Genomic DNA, 20286 nt, shown 5'->3' on the forward strand with positions numbered 1-20286 from the left:
CAGTATACCACCTTTTCTTAATTTTGTTCAGCCAGCGTCTTATTAAGGAACGCCAGTGGTACTGGAGGATAAGTCCAAGGCTGCTAACCACAAGGTCGGCAATTCAAATCCACCAGTCACTGTGCGAGAGAAAGATGAGACTGTTCCCGTAAAGATTTACAACCTCAGAAACCATATTTGTTATTGCTACGTGCCATTGAGTTGGTTCTGACTCTCAGTGACCCTGTATAGGGTTTCCAGGGAGCAGCTGGTGAGTTTGAACCATTCACCTTGTGGTTCAAACCTACCTTGAGGAGTGCTTTTCTTAGAATGCCACACTGGCACTCCCAGAAGTTGGTGATTGAGACAGAACCAACTAGATAGCAGTGCAATACGATTGCACAGACCTGCCACCAGGGGGCAGACATTGACAGTATTCGGATTGGGTCAGTACTGAACTGGGGAAATTATTTCCATATGTGATGGGGCTGCTGGTTTGGTAGCGATCCCCTGGGTCTCAAAGACTTCCAAGAGCAGCAAACATGTGTTGGAGGCACAGGCTTTGGGATCACACATACTTTGGTTGGAATAATCTTTCTTTCTCTTAAAGCTGTGACTCATTTTATTTTCTAGAAAATTGGCATTAAGTTGTTTGCGTCTAAGGAGCTCTGGTAGCGTAGTGGTTACGAATCGGGCTGCGAACCTTAAGGTCAGCGGTTCGAAACTACCAGCCGCTCTGCGGGAGAAAGATGAGGCTTTCTACTCCCGTAAGGATTTACACCCTTGGAAACCCTGTACAGGGTCGCTATGGGTCGGAACCGACTCGACGGCACTTAACAACAACAACAACAACAATGTGCATAAAGACTTTTGGATAAACTCTACTACCACCCCCTTTTACTGTTGCTATTACCATCAAGTTGGTGATCTCATATACAACAGACTGAAATGTTGCCTGATCCCGTATCTTGTCCATGATTTCTGATATGCTTGAATCCATTGTGTGTGGCTTCTGACTATTTTGAGTGGCTTCCAACTAGGGAATTTATTTTCCATCACTTTTTGGATGTATTCTGTTGTGATCAGTAGCATTTTCATTGGCTCATTTTCAAAGTAGATTTCCAGGCCTTTCTTCCTAGTGTCTTAGTCTAGAAGCTTCCTGAAACCTGTCTACCCTGCTGGTATTTGAAATACTGGTGGCATAGCTTCCAGCATCAAAGAAACATGCCTGAATATCAGTGATTTCATTTTGTTCAACCTACTACTGGGCTACTGTTGACTGGAGAGCACCTTATAAAATCATATACATGAGCTTGTGTTCTTGACTTGTTTGTATTTTGAAGTTCATGTCAAGACAGCTGTTTAAAGCATCAAACACACTTGTGATTGTATTGACCCATGTGAGTGGTCCTTTCTTGAAAACAGGCATCATTTTTGGGGAGTTTTACAAAGAGTGAAGCACCCCTGCCCTAAATATGACCTTTGGAGGTCTTCTAGGGGGCCCAGGAGCCAAGTGTGGGGGCCTGCACTACTGTGCTTTATACCACAGACATATTTGGATAGGCTTTTTCATACCCAACTTCCACATCTATAAAACCATGAAACAAGATCGCAGGCATCCTCATGGAGGCCTGGATGGGTGGTTTGTTACTGTTGTGAAGTGCCATCCAGTCGAAACTGACTCCTCCTGACCCTGTGTAGGTTTCCAAGCAGCTGGTGGGTTTGAACTGCCAATCTTGTGGTTAGCTGTCCATTGCTTACCCCACAGTGCAACACCAGGACTCCAGATGGATGGCAAGTATGAATAAACTGAGAGGATCAAAAACCCTAAGGTGTCAGAGGCTGGTTTTCACACCACTCCCCACTTTATCCCATCTATTTTTGTCATTAAAACACCACCATTTGGGGCCATACCCTCCAACACAAAATCATGTTTTGTATTTGGCTGTTTTTCTGTTTGTTTGTGGGGTTGGGAGCACCTCCTTTTGCACATCACTTTTGCTTATCAGCTAACGTATGACTCATTCACCTTTAATCCTGTCCATTTGTCTGACTCTGACTTCTGATGAAAATGGCAGGAAGTTAACAGCCAATACCCACCTCTTTCCTCACTGCATCCACCATTCCCCAGGCACACACTTAGCCTTACCATCTTTCTGAATTTTGTGAACCTCATACATCCTTTTTCTACTTTTACTTTGCCTGAAGGTTATGAATTCTTTCCGGAAAAATCAGTGAGCACTTACTATGTGCCACTACTGTTCCAAGTGCTGCGGGGGATAGCAGAAAATAAGCCCCTATTCCTGCCCTTAACAAGTTTGCTTTCCAGTGGGGGAGACTGATGATATCAAGTTGATACCTAATGTTAGAGAGTGTTATGCTATTTGAAGAAAAATGAATAAAAGTAAGGCAAGGAAGTAACTATATCCAGCTACTGAGCTGGCCTCCAACTGAGGCAGTCTGATTCCAACCCAAATGCTCCAGTTGTATTGCTGTTAGCCTTGGTCCCTAAGCACTTCGGGATTCAACACTCATGTACTTAATTACATGAAACCAACTAAACTCACAGCCACTGAGTTCACTCCAATTCATAGCTACCCAGTGTAGCGTTTCCGAGGCTGTAAATCTTTACAGGAGCCGAAAGCCTCATCTATCTCCCACAGAACAGCTGATGGCTTTGTACTGCCTACCTGGTAGTTAACAGTCCAGTGCTTATCCTACGAGGCCACTTTATTTAAACAAACAAGCAAGAATCAGTTGCTGTGGAATCAGTTCCTCCTCTTGATGACTTCATGCGTGTCAGTAGTAGAACTGTTTCATAGGGTTTTCAACGGCTATCATCTTTTACAAGTAAATTGTCAAGGCTTTCTTCTGCGTCATCTCTGCATGGATTTGTCACCAATCTTTTTTTTTTTTTAATGTTTTATTGTGAATTATATGCTAGTTTACATGGGAGAACTTTAGTTTTACATTCATTCCATCATATATCATCTCATTGCCATGGTTCCAATCCCCTCCATGCATCATCAACCACCCAAAGGGTATATCCCAGAAAACTGCCCCACCACATTCCCCCTCTTCCCCACAGTTTTCGGCCCACAGTCCCTTTCCCTCTCTGGGTCCTAAGTCCCCAGTCATCACTCCACATCATCATCTCTGTCTCCGTCTCAGGCATCTCTGTTTCTCTGGGTAGGGTCCCACTCTCGGCTCTTCTCTGTTGATGGTCCCAGAGGCCTCCGCTCCTATCCTGGAAAATTAATCACTCCCTTCCTTGTTACAAAACTTCTACCTTTGCATTTCCAACCTTCATAATCCATCCTGATAAGCATGATTCACTACAGTATCACGAGTTACCCATCTGTATATCCTTTCATCAGCTCCGCCCAGACAGACTGAATAGTACCTACTGGAGGTTCTGCCTTCTGCCATGCTCCCTAGCACCAGGTTCCCTCTTGAAAGCTTGTAAGCCAGTCACTTCTTGCCTTTGTAGTCCCCCCCCCTCCCCATTTGAGTATCCAATGTCCAAGCTGCCCTTCTCCATCCACTCTGTGTGTGGGTGTAAGTGTGAATGTTTCTTGTTGTGAGGATTTGTTCCTTCTTTTGAGTCGCTGCTCCATAGGTATAGGTCAAGTTCATCAGACTGTATCAGCTCACTCTTTCCCCCCACCCCCTCTTCTTTCCTCTCCTGGTTGAGCTCTGATCATCCAGTCATCCGGTCCAGGTTACAGTATCATCTGCACGTGTGGGCGCTCCTGTGCATACGTCCTCTCTTCCCATCAGCCGGTAGCTCCACTCTCCTCTCGAGTCCTCCCTGGCCACACCACTGACTCTGGGCCCAAGAGATCCCAGGCCTCTTCACACTGCTTGCCAACCAGGTCCCCAACTGGGTCCACAGAAGTCCACTGAACATTGTAGGGCTTAGCTTGCTGCTTCATTGCTGCTTTTACCCCACTTCCCCCATCGGTGCTGTGTGTGGTCACCAATCAGAGCGTGCATTTCCATTGAGTCTTAGTCTTGGAAGGGGGTTTGCGTTGAGAGGACCTGGCCACTTGCCTGGATGTTTCCTAGAGAAGCGATTTGTTTGTTCTTGTGGTAAGTTAAAAGTCCATCTGCCTCTATTTTTCCTGCAAGTCTTTCTTTCTTTCAAGAGGTATCTTTTATTCTTCTAGCCGCTCCAGGCTGGTCTGCTCATCCTTTCAAGTGGAGATTTCTCATCTCTGGAGATCTGGATGTGGTTCTGGTTTCTACCTATAGTTTTATGTATTGCCAAGGCTCCGCAAGAAGCCTCGTTCACTGGGTACGCTGTAGCCCCATTTTAGGTATTCCAATCAGTCATAGGCAGAAGATGGACTTACAGTGTCACCAATCTTTTGATGAGTAGTCAAGTGCTTAACCCTTTATACACTCAGAGACTCCAGCTACCTTTATTGCCACCACACTTCATTATCATCTAGTCAATTTCAACTCAAAGTGACCTTGTGTAGAGTTTCCAAGGCTGTAAATTAAATCTCTGTAGGAGCAGAAAGCCTCATCTTTTTCCTGCAGAGTGGTTGGTAAAGTTAAGCTGCCAACCTTGTGGCTAGCATTCCAGTGCTTATCGAATAGCACCACACGGGGCCTCGATTGTTGTTATATGCCATGGAGTCAGTTCCGACTCATAGCAACCCTGTACAGGGTTTCCAAGACTGTAAATCTTTACAGGAGCAGAAAGCCTCATCTTTCTCCCAAGGGACAGCTGGTAGTTTCGAACTGCTGACCTTGTGGTTCGCAGCCCGATTCGTAACCACTACACTACCAGAGCTCCTTACCGGGCCCCATAGTTACCTTTATTTGTTGTTAAGTGCCTTTGAGTGGGTTCCAACTCATAGTGACCCTGTATTGGGTTTCTGAGGAGTAGTGGCTGGTGAGTTTGAATCATTAACCAAGCGGTTCAAACCGACCTTGCGGTCTCATACTTATCCTACAGCGCCACACTGGGACTCCTTTATAGCAACTGCATGTACGAAGGAAGTTGCATTAAATGCTGAAGTGAGGTTTATAAATCAGGGTTGGAGTCACCGTTAAGCTGGGGACACTATCTTCGGTGCTGGACTAGATTGCTGTTTTAGGTGGACCTGTTGTTGCTGTCACATTTGTTGTTGTTGTTGTTTAGTGCTGTCGAGTCAATTCTGACTCATAGTGACCCTGTATAAGGTTTCCGAGGAGCAGTTGGTGAGTTTGAACTGCCGACCTTGCAGTCCAGCGCATTAACCCACAGCTCCAGGTCAAATCTCTCACTCTGAAGAAGTCTGTGTAATGAGAGTACTGGCCTGAGCCGTTGACTTGCTGCAGGGACCTAAGATGGTGTGGGGGTGGGGTGGGAGCCATTGCTGTCTCCATGTCCCTCTCCTCCTCTCCTTCCAGGTACAAGTCTTTGTGCCCTGATACCTGGCCGCACTGGCATGGGCGTCCAGCAGAGGGCGTACAACGGCTCATCAAGTACATAGGCTACAAACCGGAAGAGTACAAATTAGGGAAGTACGTGACTGGGAAATAGCCAGGCGTTCTCTTCTCTGGCCATCAGAATGTTTCATGCATACACCCACAATCATTTAGAAGCTGGAGAGCTTGTTTTTTAGGGCTGTTACGTAGGTTTGTTTACAAGCAGATCCTTCTGTCCTGTCCACTCTGCTCTAGATGGCGATAAGAGCTTTATTTAGTGCTGCGTGTTGAGTTCGGGCAAGTCAATTCCAACTCAGAGACCTATATAGAGTGTGCGAGGAGCAGCTGGTGGGTTTGAACAGCCAGCCTTGCAGTTAGCAGTCAAGTGTTTATTAAAGCGCCACATTGTAGGCTGGTGTTGGAGAATCCGCTAGCAAACAGCCCTGTGTTCTAAGCCTGGCTTGGCAGTCAGGACGAGACGACATACTGGACCAGCTCAGTTGTGTATAGTTGATTCTTTCATAGTTCAAATGCAACTCCTGGGGTGGTACATAGGGGCTTACCAATTGTGGAGATAAGCCCTGATGGTGCTGTAAGATACGCACTGGACTTGTAACCAGAAGGTCAGTGGTTCAAACCCCCCAGCCGCTTATTGGGAGAAAGATGAGGACACTGGTCCCCTTGCTCCTGTAAAGATTAACAACGTTGAAACCCCTATACAGAGTAGCTATGCATTGGAATCAATTTGAGGCAGCGGGATTATCAGTGAAAGCAACTCAGAAAATGATGTTCCACGACTTGGCATCATTACTACACAGCACTGGAAGATTTGTGGTGGAATGCAGAGGGGCAAATCAGCTTGATTTATTTTTGGTGAGCATGGTGGAGTTCTGGTGTGGTGCCATAGGATAATCACTGCACTGCTAACTAATAAGGTCAGCAGTTCAATTCACCAGGCACTCCTTGGAAAAACCCTATAGAGGGTTGCTGTCAGTCGGAACTGACTCAAAGGCACTTAACCACATGGTGGTTGTTAAAAGGTTAAAAGCATCATAGCTCTGTAGGATAAGCATTGAACTGCGAACCACAAGGTCAGCAGTTGGAGCCCACCAGCAGCTCTGCTGGAGAAAGATGAAGCTTTCTGCTCCTGCAAAGATTGACAGCCTCAGAAATCCCAACAGGGTTGCTATGAGGCTGAACTGCTTGTTAGCACTTAACAGTTTGGTTGCAAGATACAGTACTCGATAAGAGGCTCTATCTGCAGACTGCTAAGCTTCCCAGCTTCAGGGATATCTGCTGTGAATCACAATTATCAGCTGGCTTTCCCTGTTGGACTACATTTATCTCCTTTTTGTTGTAGTTGTTTAGGGCTAGAGTTGGTTCTGAGTCATAGTGGCCTTGTATAGAGTTCCAAGGAGAGCAACTGGTGGGTTTGAACTGCGGGCCTTGTGGTTTGCAGTCCAGCAGCTCCATACCAGTTTCTCCCACTAACTCCATTTACCTCCTACGTCTTACTTCGTTGTTGTCTTGTGAAGTGCCGTTGAGTTGGTTCCGACCCATAGCAACCCTATATAGAGTTTCTGAGGAGGAGCGGTGAGCTTGAACTGCCGACCTTGTAGTTCAAAGGGCTTTGCAGTCTGGCACAGTATCCCACAGCACCACACCAGGATTTAGACAGTCTAATCTGTGACCATTGGGCTTTTCTCCATTAGCTCTACTCCAAGAATCACTTTTCCAAATCCCTAAGGGGAATCAGGCTCAGTACATCCCCAGGGAAGTAGGTCATCGAGGTCCGAGGTGGTACTGGTCCCTGATCTGAACACCTTGAGCTGGACAAGTTAGATCACATGACAGGACACACCACTGCCCCCTAGTGGCTGCTCTGGGAAGTCTCACAGAGGAAAGCATGTGGGTAGGGCAAGCAATAAGGGATCAAAATCTCTAGTTTATCTGATTGGTTGGTGGAATCTTCTTTTAAATTTAGACCCACATCCTTTGTTTTTACTTTTTAAGGTCAGGGGGCAAAACTTGAAGTAACTTAATAATTGTTAATTGTTTTTCTTTCTTACTCCTAGAACCAAAATATTTATTCGTTTCCCCAGAACTCTGTTTGCTACTGAAGATGCTTTTGAATTTAGCAAACATCAACTAGGTATGATTTCTCTGGCCTGCTGTCAACAAGTTTAGTTTGGGGATAAGGCTTTCCTGGGCGCATATGATCCGCTATTAGGAGCATTCCAGTTGCAATGCTGCTGTGACTACCGTGTATATTTCTGTCTGAGGCCCTGATTTCAAGTCTTTGAGATCTAAACCGAGAAGCATTTGCTTCACAAACCAGGAGCTAGTTATGGGATGATGTTTGGAGGATGGTCATGGAGGCAAATGGAACCTTAAACATGTGGTACCATCTTAGCTCTATTTTGGATCAAACTTTGTTTTGCCATGAGGAGCTAAAACCACTGAAGGCCATCCCCTTTAAATTGTTTTAATAACATTATAGCCACCAGGTCCTGGCTGAACCCTTCAGCTCCAAGTGTCTGTGTGAATGACAAGAAAAGTTCGATGAGGAGAAAGTATGAAAATACACTATAAAAAATTGTGTGTGTGTGTGTGTATATACACATATACTATCAACTCTACTGAATGAGGGGAAAGTATGCTTTAGAAATCTAAACTGGTTAAGAACGACTGTGCTAAAATAAATTAAGCACTTGATGATAGCCTAGGAAACATCTGGGGCAGTTCGACTCTTGTCCCTAGAGTTGCTATTAGTCAGAAGTCAACTCAAGGGTACACAACCATGGGCCAGGTGCATTCTAAGTCCTTTGTTTCCATGAACTCACTTTCTCCTCAGCACACAGTTATGGAGTGGGAATTTTTTCCACTTTTGTTCAAGAAAACTGAGGCATAAGAGATGTTCAGTAACTTGCCAAAGGCCACACAGCTAGAAAGCAGCAGAGCCAGGATTAGAACCTGGGTCTATCTGGTTTTTTGACCTGGGCTCATAGCCACTGTGCTGTTTCACTGAGTCGCACACCAATCACGGGGGTCTGGCTAGAAGGAAGTGCAGACTTTGCCCCATCTGGGGTGGGCCTGAGCCAGCATTTCTAATCAGGTCCCAGGAGACGTGTGTTCTCATCTCTGAGACCCTGAAGGATCCTGGCTTCTCATAGGACCTCCGTCCCTCTGTGAAGGGGTGGTGGGAAAGAGGGAGACCCAGGGCAAGTGTATGTCTTGTGGTGACTCAGACCTGGGGTTAGCCTCCTCTTTAGTACCTAGCTGTGTTGCCTCCAGCTGAGTGTTCTGAACTCCATGCCCACTTGTAAAATGTGTGTAACGCCAGCCTTCTGGGGTAGTGCTCCACCGACCGGTCGGAGGGAACATCTGGGTCAGGCCTACTTAACAGAACCTGCCGTCCCTGGTGTCTGCTATGCTTGTAGGCCTCACACTACATCTGGGGCCACTTCTGACATCGTCACTCTGAGTCTCGGCTGGGGAAGGGGGTATGTGTGTCACTACAAAGAAACCCCAACAAAACCCTTTTCACCACAATGCCTGTTTAATTTTAAGTTGGAAGAATCCAAGCCACCTACAAAAGCTGCTTAGAAAGAAGAACGTTCCTGACAAAAAGACGAGCAGGTGAGACTGAGCAGAGAGCTGCATGCAGCCTTTCCCCGGGTTATATAATCACTCTGTCCTGCAATTTTGGGGTGGACTGCCTTTCATGATGGAAATCATCTTTGTCCCAGGGACATGTTTTATTTGGTAAACAACACGTTTATTTTTAAACTTTTTATTGTGAATTGAATGAAGGTTTAACAGAGTAGATCATCAGTTTTACATTCAATAAATCACACTTCATTCTCACTGATTTCAATCCCTGTACGATCAGCACTAAACTGCTATGTAAGGTTGGCAGTTGAAACACACCAGCTGCTCCTTAACACCCTATACAGGGTCAATGTGAGTAGGAACTGACTCTACACCAACCATGTAACGTGACTTTGCCCACTTCCTCCCCATGTTTCTTGTTTCCATTCCTCCTCTTTCCCGAATCCATCTCAACTTTGTCCTTGGGTAAATAAATGCTGCCCTTTTTGGATCTTGACTCCTTGCCCACTCTGTCCTGTACAAATATACGCACTGGAAAAAAAGTAAAAAAATATTTTATAAACACTGCAAAAGTCATTAAAAGTTTCCATCACATCCCTTACATCCTGAAGTGGCCAGTTTCCTGAATTTTGCATTTCTCATTCTCTTGGTAGTTTTTATACATCATGAAACAATATATTAATGTTTATAGTTTGGCATGATTTGAACTTAATGAATATACAATTGGATTGTATTTTCCTGACATTTTGCACTCAGTTGTTTTTCCGTACTCATTTCATAGTTCCACAGTGTATAGTTAGTATTGGAGAGCCAGACTAAATATTTCAGCCTTGTGGGTCATATGGTCTGTGTCAAAACTACTCAATGCAGCCATTGTATTAGGAGAGAAACCTTCAACAAAATGTTGAATTAGAAAAACAACTGTTCCAATATCTTTATTTCCACAAATAGGCTGCTGGTCCCTACACTGACTAGATGTACACTCCAGAGATTAAGCAGTTCATTGTATCTTTTATTTGCTTTTTGTACTATAAATACTGCTGCCATGAGAAACAAATGGAAAGCATTGGAAAAAATCAGAGTAAGTGCATTTAAAAACTGGGAGATAAGCCAGAAATGGAACTTTAAATGATGCTATAGGATAAGCACTGGACTGCTAACTGCAAGGTTGGTGGTTCAAAGCCAACAACTTGCTCCTTAGAAATGCCATACAGGGTTGCCATGAGTCGGAACTGACTCTAAGGCACTTTAACAATTTGCTTTACATACCCCAATTTTTAAATGTACATGACTAAATCAAGGCAGAAAAACTACTATTGAAACAGAACCATTCCAGATGCCACTCCTGTCCTTGGCAAATGCCTCGGGAAATTGACCCCCTGGCATCATTTTGGGGCCTCCCTCATCTGAGTACCACTGGCTCAATTTCCCAGCTGTGGGGCTAGCACAGTTCCGTGGTGGGTATCCTGCTAGCTGCAGAGTGAATGAAATGTGACAAAGCCTTTGGTATGTAAATGTGATTGTGCTGACCTCCTAATACCAGCATTGCCCTCTTTCAGCCATCAAACTTGAAGCCCACTGGCGTGGGGCCCTGGCTCGGAAGGAGGCCCAAAGGAGAAAGTGGGCTGCACAGATTATAAGGAAGTAAGTTCACGGGTACTTCAAAGGGAGGAGTGGTCGCGTGTGTACCACAGAAACGGGGTCATGGACCTTGCTGGACCTTTTAGATTGGTGCAGAAAGGAAATCTTCCCTAGTGAACATCAACCCTTAGGATTTGGTTCCACCTCCTTGCTTTGAGATCCCTTAGAGGGTGATCACAACTTTTTACACTTGTTTCTCTTAGCCCAGCTCAAAAATCAAAGTTGAATTGCTTTCTGGTGCCCGGCAGGTACGAGTCCCATGAGCCTGGGTAGGCAGTGGGGAAGGTGATATACTCTGCTCCTGGTGGGGTGGCAGCCATGAGAAATGCAGGGCCACTGACTTTTTTTTTTTTTTGGCAAGGCAAGATTTTTTAAATGCAGGAAATCTGGCTTCATGTAACATCTCCCAATTTTTCTTAAACGAATTATTTTTTTGGCAACTCATACAAGTTTTTTTTTTTTGTTTTTTTTAATGCTGTGGGTGAAAAATATCTTTGGGGCAGATTTGGCCTGTGGGCTCTGGGTGTCTCAATAGCTCCTACCCTTTTGACCTCTGAATCAAACATGTGGGGAAAGAATGCATGTCCTCATATAGAAATGGACTCAAAAACTAACAAAACACATTCCTGTTTAGGTTCATAAAGGGGTTCATCAATCGCAACATGCCCCTTTCTCCGGATAATGAGGAGTTTGTCGTGTTTGTGCGGAAAAATTACATCTTGAATCTTCGCTATCACGTTCCAAAGAACGTTTTGGATAAGAGCTGGCTGAGGCCCCCTGCCATCCTGGAAAATGTAAGAACTATGTTGGGCTTAACTTTGATATCCCTTTGTACTGCCTTGACCAAGCACTTCAATTTAACTCCTCAGAATTCATTTGATCTGTGTTATAATTCTAGAGTCACTGGAGGTGGGTTTAGACAGAGTGTTTTTAAATGGTTACTAGATGTGGAACCGACTCGACGGCACATAACAACAACAAGATGTGGCAATTGATATAAGGAGAGGTGGTAGCGTAGTGGTTATGAATCGGGCTGCAAACCTCAAGGTCAGCAGTTCGAAACTACTGGTTGCTCCACGGGAGAAAGATGAGGCTTTCTGTTCCTGTAAAGATTTACAGCCCTGGACACTCTGTACAGTGTCGGGGTTCGATTCCACAGCACAAAACCACCAGATGTAGCGATGCAGGATAAGCACTGGACTGCTACCTGCAAGAGCAGTTCAAACCCACCACGCACTCCTCAGAAACCCTACACAGAGTTACTATAAGTTGGAACCAGCTCGACAGCACTTAACAATCCTTGATGTGGAGTCCTGTAGGATAAGCACTGGACTGCTAACTCTAAAGTTGGCAGTTCAAATCCACCAGCTGCTGCTCAGAAATCCGATACAGGGTTGTTCTGAGTCTGAAGCGACTCGATGGCACTTAACAGCAAAATAAAATCCTTGAGTGGAGGCACTGATGGCTCAGTGGCAGCCTTCTCACCTTCCACGCAGGCGATGTGAGTTTGAGTCCCAGCCAGTACGAGGGTCCTGTGCAGCCACAGCCCATCTGTCAGCAGAGGTATACGTGCTGTTAGGATGCTGAGCAGGTTTCTGCACAGCTGCTGCAGTATGAGGAACTTATGAATGGCCTGGTGAGCTTCTTCTAAAAATCAGTCAATGAAAACCTAAGTGATCCACGATCCATCATGGGGATGGTTTAAAACCAGGCAACATTCAGCTCCATTGTTCACTGGGTCACCATGAGTCAGGGGTCAGCTAACAACAGAATCCTTGCTATACAGTATTAAAGATGGTCTGGGAACTCTTGTCTGAAACATGCGGTGGAAGCCTACATCAATACAGATTCCTGAGCTCCATCCCAGACTCACCAAGTCAAAATTTGTAAGAACTGGTTATTTCAGACAGCTTCCCTGGTGACGCAGAGATATTCACAATTTAAAGTCACTGCTTTGGCAACAGCAGAGACTTAGGGCAAGACTGGAAGGCTAGCTAGCTGCTTGATGTTTTTACTATGAACTACTAATGCTGTCCTTGAAATTAAGCAGAATTGAACTGTACTATAAAGTGGAAAGCTGTGTGTTCTCCATGTAGGCATCGAATCTGCTCAAGAGAATGTGCATAAGGAACCTGGTGCGCAACTACTGCTGCGGGCTCCCAGCTGAGAGAATCGCTCAGGTAGGGGCTCAGTGTGTCTGTGAGGCGGCAGCATGGTTAAAAGGAGCAGCCAGATTGTAAGCACCAGCAGACCTAGTCCTCAGACTGAGGATGAAATGCATGTGAACTTCACCATCCACCAGCTCTTGTTCTAACCCACAGCATTCCTAAAGTTGCTGTGGCATACAGTAGAGTGAAGTCCCCCTTTTCTGCTGGAGAGCTGACTTTATTTAAGAATAGCTGTAGGTCAGAGTAGGGTCAAAGAAATTTTAGGGTGCGTGGGACATACATACTGTCTGTTGCAATAACTCACCTCTGGTGAAGTTGGTCTAGACAAGTATATAACAGGCAGAACATTACCAAATAGGTGTGGGCTAGATCTGTCCCCGGGCTGAAGCTCGCTCTCTGAAACGCTGAACACCCCACTTTCAGGAAGCCAGTGCCAATAAGGAACAAGCAGAAGAGGCAACTGCAGTTCCCCACTAGTATCCTTTTCAGGGAGTTTTGCCAAAGTCAGAAATGTATTCTGACATATACAATACAGAACTACAAGGCTCTACAGCGTATGTGAAGCTCCTCTGTTCCCAAGAGCCCCTCAATTGTGTCATCTGTGTTTTTTCAATTGTATTTCCAGATGCAACAAAAGGTGGTTACAAGTGACATATTCAGGGGAAAGAAAGATGGCTATACAGAGAGTTTAAATCAACCCTTTGCCAACAGCCGGCTTGGTGAGTTTGTTTACGGTCTGTATTCTGAGAGAGTGCAAGAAGATGCTCGGCTCCCTAATACTTTAACAAACAAGACAATTATTTCCCAGTTGAGATCTCAGCCATGGACGGGAGACAGCAGACCTAGAAAAGCAGAAATACCAGACTGTCCCATAGGGAAGTGCTTTACTGATGACTGTGTTCTGGTTCTCTTCTCAGACAAAGATGACATTAATGCCAAAGTGCTTCAACAACTTAGCAATGAGAAAATCCAGGTAAGGAAATGTGGGTCCTTGACCCACCAAGATTCCTTTGTTAAGTATGAGAACAGAGTTTGCTTTCTACAGAATTTCTGTACCATGTCAAACGCAGGGCTGTGGCGCTTGGGTTTAATATTATGGGGAAAGGATGATTGGATGACTATCATGCCCACTGCTGTATAGATGGTCCTCACAGACGGTCTTGTTTTCCTGTGAAATGCGCATGCAGTCAAGTCACGAAAATCCCTGATTTGCAGGAGGCAGCATGGCAAAGGCCTGGCTGCACACATGATCTTCCTAAATTTGTAACTGCGAGGTCTGGCAGCTCTCACCAGATCTAGGTCTGATAACAGGGTTATTAAGAGGAGTGAGTCGGTGGGCATGGAGGTGTTTGTTATTACGGTGTGTTCCAGTAGGAGTTTGGCCCTTTGGATCCCTGTGATGAGGACTGGAGTGCTTGTGGTCTCTGTTGGGTTTTAACACTCGCAGCTTGTTTCCATGCCCACTTGGAGCTGAGCCTTTTAGAGGGTGATGCTGAGAGGCAGAGCTGGGAACACCAATCTCATACACAGCCAGGGAGCAGGAACAACCTGGGCCTTTGTGCATGCTTGCAGTAACTTTTCCAGGGCCAAGCAGTAGTCCACCCGTAGAGGTAACTTTCTCGTGTTAAACTCCTTGCAGTACGGTATCCCGGTCATTAAATACGATAGAAAAGGCTTTAAGGCACGGCAGCGGCAACTCATTCTGACCCAGAAGGCGGTTTACGTGGTAGAACTTGCCAAAATCAAGCAGAAAATAGAGTACTCTTCAGTCAAAGGTAAGAAGGGGGCAGAGTACGATAATTCAGAGAGTGGACGTAGCGACTAGCCACTCTCAGACAAAAGTGTCGGGTGACCCTAACGCTCTGGCTGGTACCACCCCTTTCTCTCAAGTGTCAGGTTGGCATTAGTCACCTTCTACCTATCCAATCCAACAGCAGGCTGGTGGCTGGACTATGCCCTTTATCGTACTACACCCAGCTAAGAGGAAAACAGCTTAGGTTTGGGGAAGCCCCTGGGCGTCTCTAACTGTGGGCCTGTCTTAAGGTGTCTCTACCAGCAATCTAAGCGACAGGATCTTCGTCATCCACATTTCACCTGAAGACTACAGGCAGAAGGTAAGTGTCTTGACAACCACCTGGATCTACTGAAAGTGGGGAACAGTACTCCAGCTAAGTGAACCTGAGACCACACGCCTTTCCCCTTTCACTTCAGGGGGATGTCATTTTGCAGTGTGAACACATATTTGAAGCAGTAACAAAACTCACCATGCTGGTTAAGAAGAACATTGTAAAAGTTGTTCAAGGGAGGTAAGTAGTCTCCTCTTCATTAGATCAAGAAAAGGTACATGTTAATCCAGTCTACCAGCAGTAGACAGTGGCGCCTACCAAGACAGGCAGTTCTGGGAAGACAGGTATGAGTTCCCAAGAGTCAAAATTGACAGTCTCTCAGAAAAGTGAGGAGCCTGATTGTTTTCTCTCAACTCTAGGAGCCATCTTCTCGCTTTCATTGGTGAGGTGAGTAGAGTATAAGGAGGTTACCCCACATAATGCAGCCAAGCAGCGGCTCTGCCTGGGCTTGGGCCTGTGTTTGTATCGTGTGCAGCGGCAGCACCGTGTCCCCTCACTTCTAGGGTGCAGGCTGCTGCTCCTAGGAAGTCAAGTTTCTTTCTCCTCAGCAGTGAGATGCTCCTATTATTAGCTTTCTAAATTTCTACAACCTGGTGAGCAATTCTGTACATGGTCTAGGGAGAGTGTCAGGTATACTGAGAAACAATACTGCTGCTTTGCGATGCCTGAGCACACTGAGAGTCAGCATGAAGGGGTGTAGGTGCCCGCTAAGACATCAAGTTGGCCCCTGGGAGAACGGATTGTGCTAAACAATACAAATGGTGGTGTTCTGATAGCTCCAATATAGTAAAGCTTTGTCAATGAATTTCTTTTGCAGACCCAAGGTTGAGAGAAAACTAATTCATGACTTGTCTTTTAAGTTTACAGTTTTATATCAGTCCAGCAAAAGAAGGCACAATAGTTTTCAACACTGGACCAGAAGAACAAATCTATAAAGATAAAAATGGACAGTTAATAGTGGTGAGTGACCATTTTTTTGGGGGGGAGGCACCAACTCCAGATTATTTGGATGGATGGGAGTTAGGCTGACGAAGTCCTAGACCTAGCCATAATCTGTGGTTAAGACTAACTCACTCCACTACTGTGGAGTCCTGGTGGATAAGCACTGGACTTCTTCACAAAGTTGGCAGTTCAAACCCATCAGCTACCCCTATAAAAACCATATACAGTTTTACTGGGTATGATTCTTGGCTGACAATGTTTATTTCCAGAGTTTTACATAAGTAATCCCAGTGTCATCTTGTATTTGTGATTTCTGCTGATTGTAGGTAATTTTCAGGATTCTTTCCTGGTGTTTTTCTTGGAGTCTCTTTTGTCTTTCTTTTGTCTTTCACGATGTTTGGGAAGTAATGTGTCTCCTTGTTCTGGAATTCCAATCACACACATGTATCCTCTTGATAACATTCCTGATTCTCTAGCAGAGGGATTTGTCTTTAAGCTCACTAGTTTGGCCTTTCAATGATTCAATTTTGTTTGTCCTTCCAATCAATATACATGGATGAGTCAAAAATTATCTGCACTCTGGCTGTAGAATGTTTTAATCAACTTTTAGAAATTTAATCAACTTTTAGAAAAGACATCATTTTCTAACACAATCCCTTGTTAAAAATGTTTTAGGCTGAGCTGCGAGCCACAAATGCACCACTGTCTTCACTTCATCAGAGGTGAATTTTCATCCTTTTTCCTGGTAATGTCCCCAGTACTGGCCCTTGAGAATTCCAGAAAACTTTACAAACACCATTTTTCTAGTTGATGGTTGACTTCTGAACTTTTTCTTGGTTGTCAACTGAGGAGGTTTCTTCTATTCCACAGTGTGTTCACTCTCAGGCTTCTAGTGATGAACCCATGTCTTGCCATCTACCTCGAGTACCACTCCAAATTTTGTTTGCAGCTGATCAAATGCTTCTGCTTATGCTCTTACATGAGTTGTTTCGGTAGCCATCTTGCACAAACTTTTTGAAACCAAAGCCTGTCGTGGATTATTTTATAGGCAGAGCCGTGGCCAATGCGCCACATAGTGTCACTTGTCTGTTCGACAGGAACATTTCAATATAACCAGGAGTGAGGACCATTTTTACTCACCCATTTCTGGTCTTAATTTTCTGCCTTTCTAATTGCTGTTTTTGTATGATTTCCAATTTTTCATTTGCTCTTGTAGTGTTTTCCTTGATTTCTTTTGCAGCTTTCTCAATCTTTTCCCTCTGCTGAAGGTTCCTAAATATATCATTTAAAAAATCCTTACGACGTAGTTCCAATACCATTTTTGGTATTATGTTTCTGACTCTATAGTTATCTCAGATACACCGTTTAGTTGGTGATTGTGATCTAAGCTGGAATACTACACCTGCATCCAGAAGAAGCAAGGGTGATATGTCTGGTGCCTGACCCCAGGAATGCCCTTGGCTCCCTGGAGGACCCAGGAACAAGAGAAAACTGTACCTCACTTCCCACCAACCTGCAGATGTGCCTGTGCCTCCAGGCCACTGTAATGACACCCACCTGTGAATGCGTGACAGTCTACCCTCTTGCTGATGTGTTTAGCTTCCTCTCTCCTGAAGTTCATGTTCCAGGATCAACATCCGTATCTGTTTCATTTCATCTCCCTTGTCCTCGCTGTAGGGGGTCTGCTCGGCCCATCTGCCTACCCCATTATCCTGCCCCAGAAGCCTCCACATTTATAAATTCACTGTTATTGTTTGCTATTTCTTGTTTTCCTCTACTCCTGGTTCTAACTCTGAAAAACTGGAAGGAATTAATACTAGAGATTTAAGTGTTGAATGAATGGGGAGGAAAAGCATCCTTCTTAGTCAACAAACCAAACTTGTCAAAGCACCACCACTGTGAAGTATACAGCGGCTTCTCCATTTGCACAAAGTCTTTAAACAGTCTCTCTCCAGGAATCGCAGAGCCCATTTCTAACTAACCCTTGCATGTTGTGGGGTGGGGGCAGGCTTGTCCACATCCACCTTGACGATGCAGACTGTTGTGGTACACGTAACAGCTTCCTTCCTTCTGGGTGAGGTACCATCCCTAAATTTAAGTGTGGACTCTCTCCCAGGTGTCAGTCCGAATGAAGTCCTGACGGAGGAGATGTCTTAACCTTTCCCATTGTCATTTTTGCTCTGAGGAAAGCACCCAGAAGTTGGGTTTGGATCCATTTAGCCATACCTTCAAGGGAATGTTTCCAGAAGCTCTAGGACAAGAGTCACATCTGAAGAAACAGACCGGTAGTATCTTGCATCTGTCAGCCAGGAGTGGGCCCAAGCCTAAACCCAGTGTCTCCACTGCCCCGTGGCACTATATACTGTGGGTTACATTCTCTACCTCCATCAAACTGCCCCTGAGACCATAAGTATTACGCCTGGCCTGAGAGTAAGTTAATGAAGTTTCCCAAAGTCACAAACTTTGCTTTCCAAAACTGAGTTTACAAACATCAAAGTATTCAGTGACTTTCTGAGGATTCGTTAGGTTCCGGTTGGTGAGTCTCAGCCCCTTTATTAAGTTAGCGGTAACTTTTAGGCTAGTGGGTTTTGTGTCCTTCAGTAAGCCAGACAAACACTTCTGTTAACTTCCTTTCAGGCCATGTGTAAGCTTACAGGAAATTCCTCTTTTGCATGCTTACAGCCATGTGGAGGTGGTAGACAGCAGGAGCTCCACCTTACTCACTGTGGGTTTAAGTGTAGCGAGACAGGTTCATGACATACATGACCATGGAGCTAGCAGCCCCGCACAAACCAGGGTGGGGGCTTTCCTTCCTGCACAGCCATCACCACAGTCAGGTTGATTCCCACAAGAAAATGGAGCTCCATTACTCTTGACATGGAAGCTGTTCCAATGTAATAAAAGCTTACCTTTTACCAAATCTTAGGCCAGTGCTTTGACTTGATGGTTCTTGAATATAAATACTGTGTCCTGATAACAGCACTGTCAGCCAAGTCATGGCTTAGCAAAAACTGCAAGTGCAAGGTTGGAGGAAAAGGGAAAGTAGAGAGCGCTGCCATTCTCACCCACGTTTACCCTTCACACATGCTTTCCCATTCTTTCAGAAAGAAAACATCAAAACTGATGATTCACTTTAATGTCCTCAAACAGTTCTGTCCTAACTACAGGGTTGATATTTAAAAACAAACAGTACCAAAATATTTATGAAACATTTTGTTAGCCACTTTGCTTCACACTCAAACCCAAATAGTCTTCTATAAAACAAAAGCATCTACCAGAGACCTGGTTTTAGGTTCAGTCGTGAGTTTTAAGGTTTTATTGCAGGCTTTCTGCTGGATACAAAATAAAGGCATACAACTGTCACAGGTAGGGCAATACATACAAAGTCTAAGCTGTAAAAACCATTTCAAAATATAAACTCGTTTTCTGGAATACATGGTGTCCAAGGTTGTCCCTATTAATTAATACCTTTGGTATAAAATGGTAACGTTTTCCTGAACAAGCAGACAAAACACATCCTCTACCATACACACATACTCATCCTTGTAACTACTGTACCTAGACTAGTTTCAGCCACCCAGGAGTCACAGCTCTCTCTGTTCCTTCCCAGGCACACGGGACTGGGAGGTAGGTAGCCAAGAGCGCCTGTCCACCACAGTTTGGTGCAGACAATGAGCTCCAGCGTGGGCCCCTTGTGCCCCACACACACACGTCCCCCATCATAAGTCACACATACATAGTCCTTAAACCATGACCACGAATCTGACCCAAGCATATCTGCACATCCTCTATAACCAGTTTGCTGGCAGTCACACTCTACCTTGTAAGGATAAGCGGAGACGTGAAGACAGGAAGTATGATCAGGTGCTGGCTGAGCTTAGGCAAGCGCCCTGGGTCTATTATGAATGGCAACCCTGCCGGAGGTAGGCACGGTCTGGGGTCCTGAGTCATATCCAAGCAAAGAGCAGGGCTTCTACTTGCTGCAATGGGCCCAGCTTAACAGGAAGAGGTTGAAAAGGAACGGACCGTGTGGAGCAGTAGCTTGTGGGTCCCCATAACTTGGTCAGGCACCCTTCCTGGAAAGGGGCAGGAGTCATTACCAGGGCTGTGCCCCAAGTGGATGTGTGGGGGTTCCAGCAAGTAACAGACCAAAGATGAATTGAGGCAGCCACAGAGACTTACTTGCCTGTCACCAGAGCTACGCATCCCAAACAAACAGAAGGCGAGCAGTTGAAAGAAGGCGAGCAGTTGAGAGGTGCACTTGATTAATCCCAGCTCCACTGCCACCTGCGGCACTTGTTGATCAGCACACTGTCTGGAGACCACTTGGCAGAATGGGTTGGTGAACAGTGCACAGGAGCTGGGATGCGGGAACGGAACGGTTAGGAGCTAGGAGG

General features: G+C 45.2%; 1 protein-coding gene across 1 annotated transcript in view; it reads left to right on the forward strand.

Annotated features, from left to right (window-relative positions):
* MYO1H (myosin IH) overlaps nt 1–18029 on the forward strand; it is a 75877-nt gene extending 57848 nt beyond the window's left edge. Inside the window, exons 18-30 of the mRNA XM_006870504.1 lie at nt 5383–5496; nt 7476–7552; nt 8971–9039; nt 10572–10656; nt 11288–11447; nt 12750–12833; nt 13447–13540; nt 13739–13794; nt 14461–14596; nt 14865–14935; nt 15033–15127; nt 15808–15907; nt 18006–18029. Coding sequence (XP_006870566.1) covers nt 5383–5496; nt 7476–7552; nt 8971–9039; nt 10572–10656; nt 11288–11447; nt 12750–12833; nt 13447–13540; nt 13739–13794; nt 14461–14596; nt 14865–14935; nt 15033–15127; nt 15808–15907; nt 18006–18029 — 1165 coding nt within the window. The remainder of the gene's footprint in view (nt 1–5382; nt 5497–7475; nt 7553–8970; nt 9040–10571; nt 10657–11287; nt 11448–12749; nt 12834–13446; nt 13541–13738; nt 13795–14460; nt 14597–14864; nt 14936–15032; nt 15128–15807; nt 15908–18005) is intronic.
* The last annotated feature ends 2257 nt before the right edge of the window (nt 18030–20286 follow it).

Source organism: Chrysochloris asiatica, unplaced genomic scaffold, assembly GCF_000296735.1.
Source record: "Chrysochloris asiatica unplaced genomic scaffold, ChrAsi1.0 scaffold00142, whole genome shotgun sequence".
NCBI lineage: Eukaryota > Metazoa > Chordata > Mammalia > Afrosoricida > Chrysochloridae > Chrysochloris > Chrysochloris asiatica.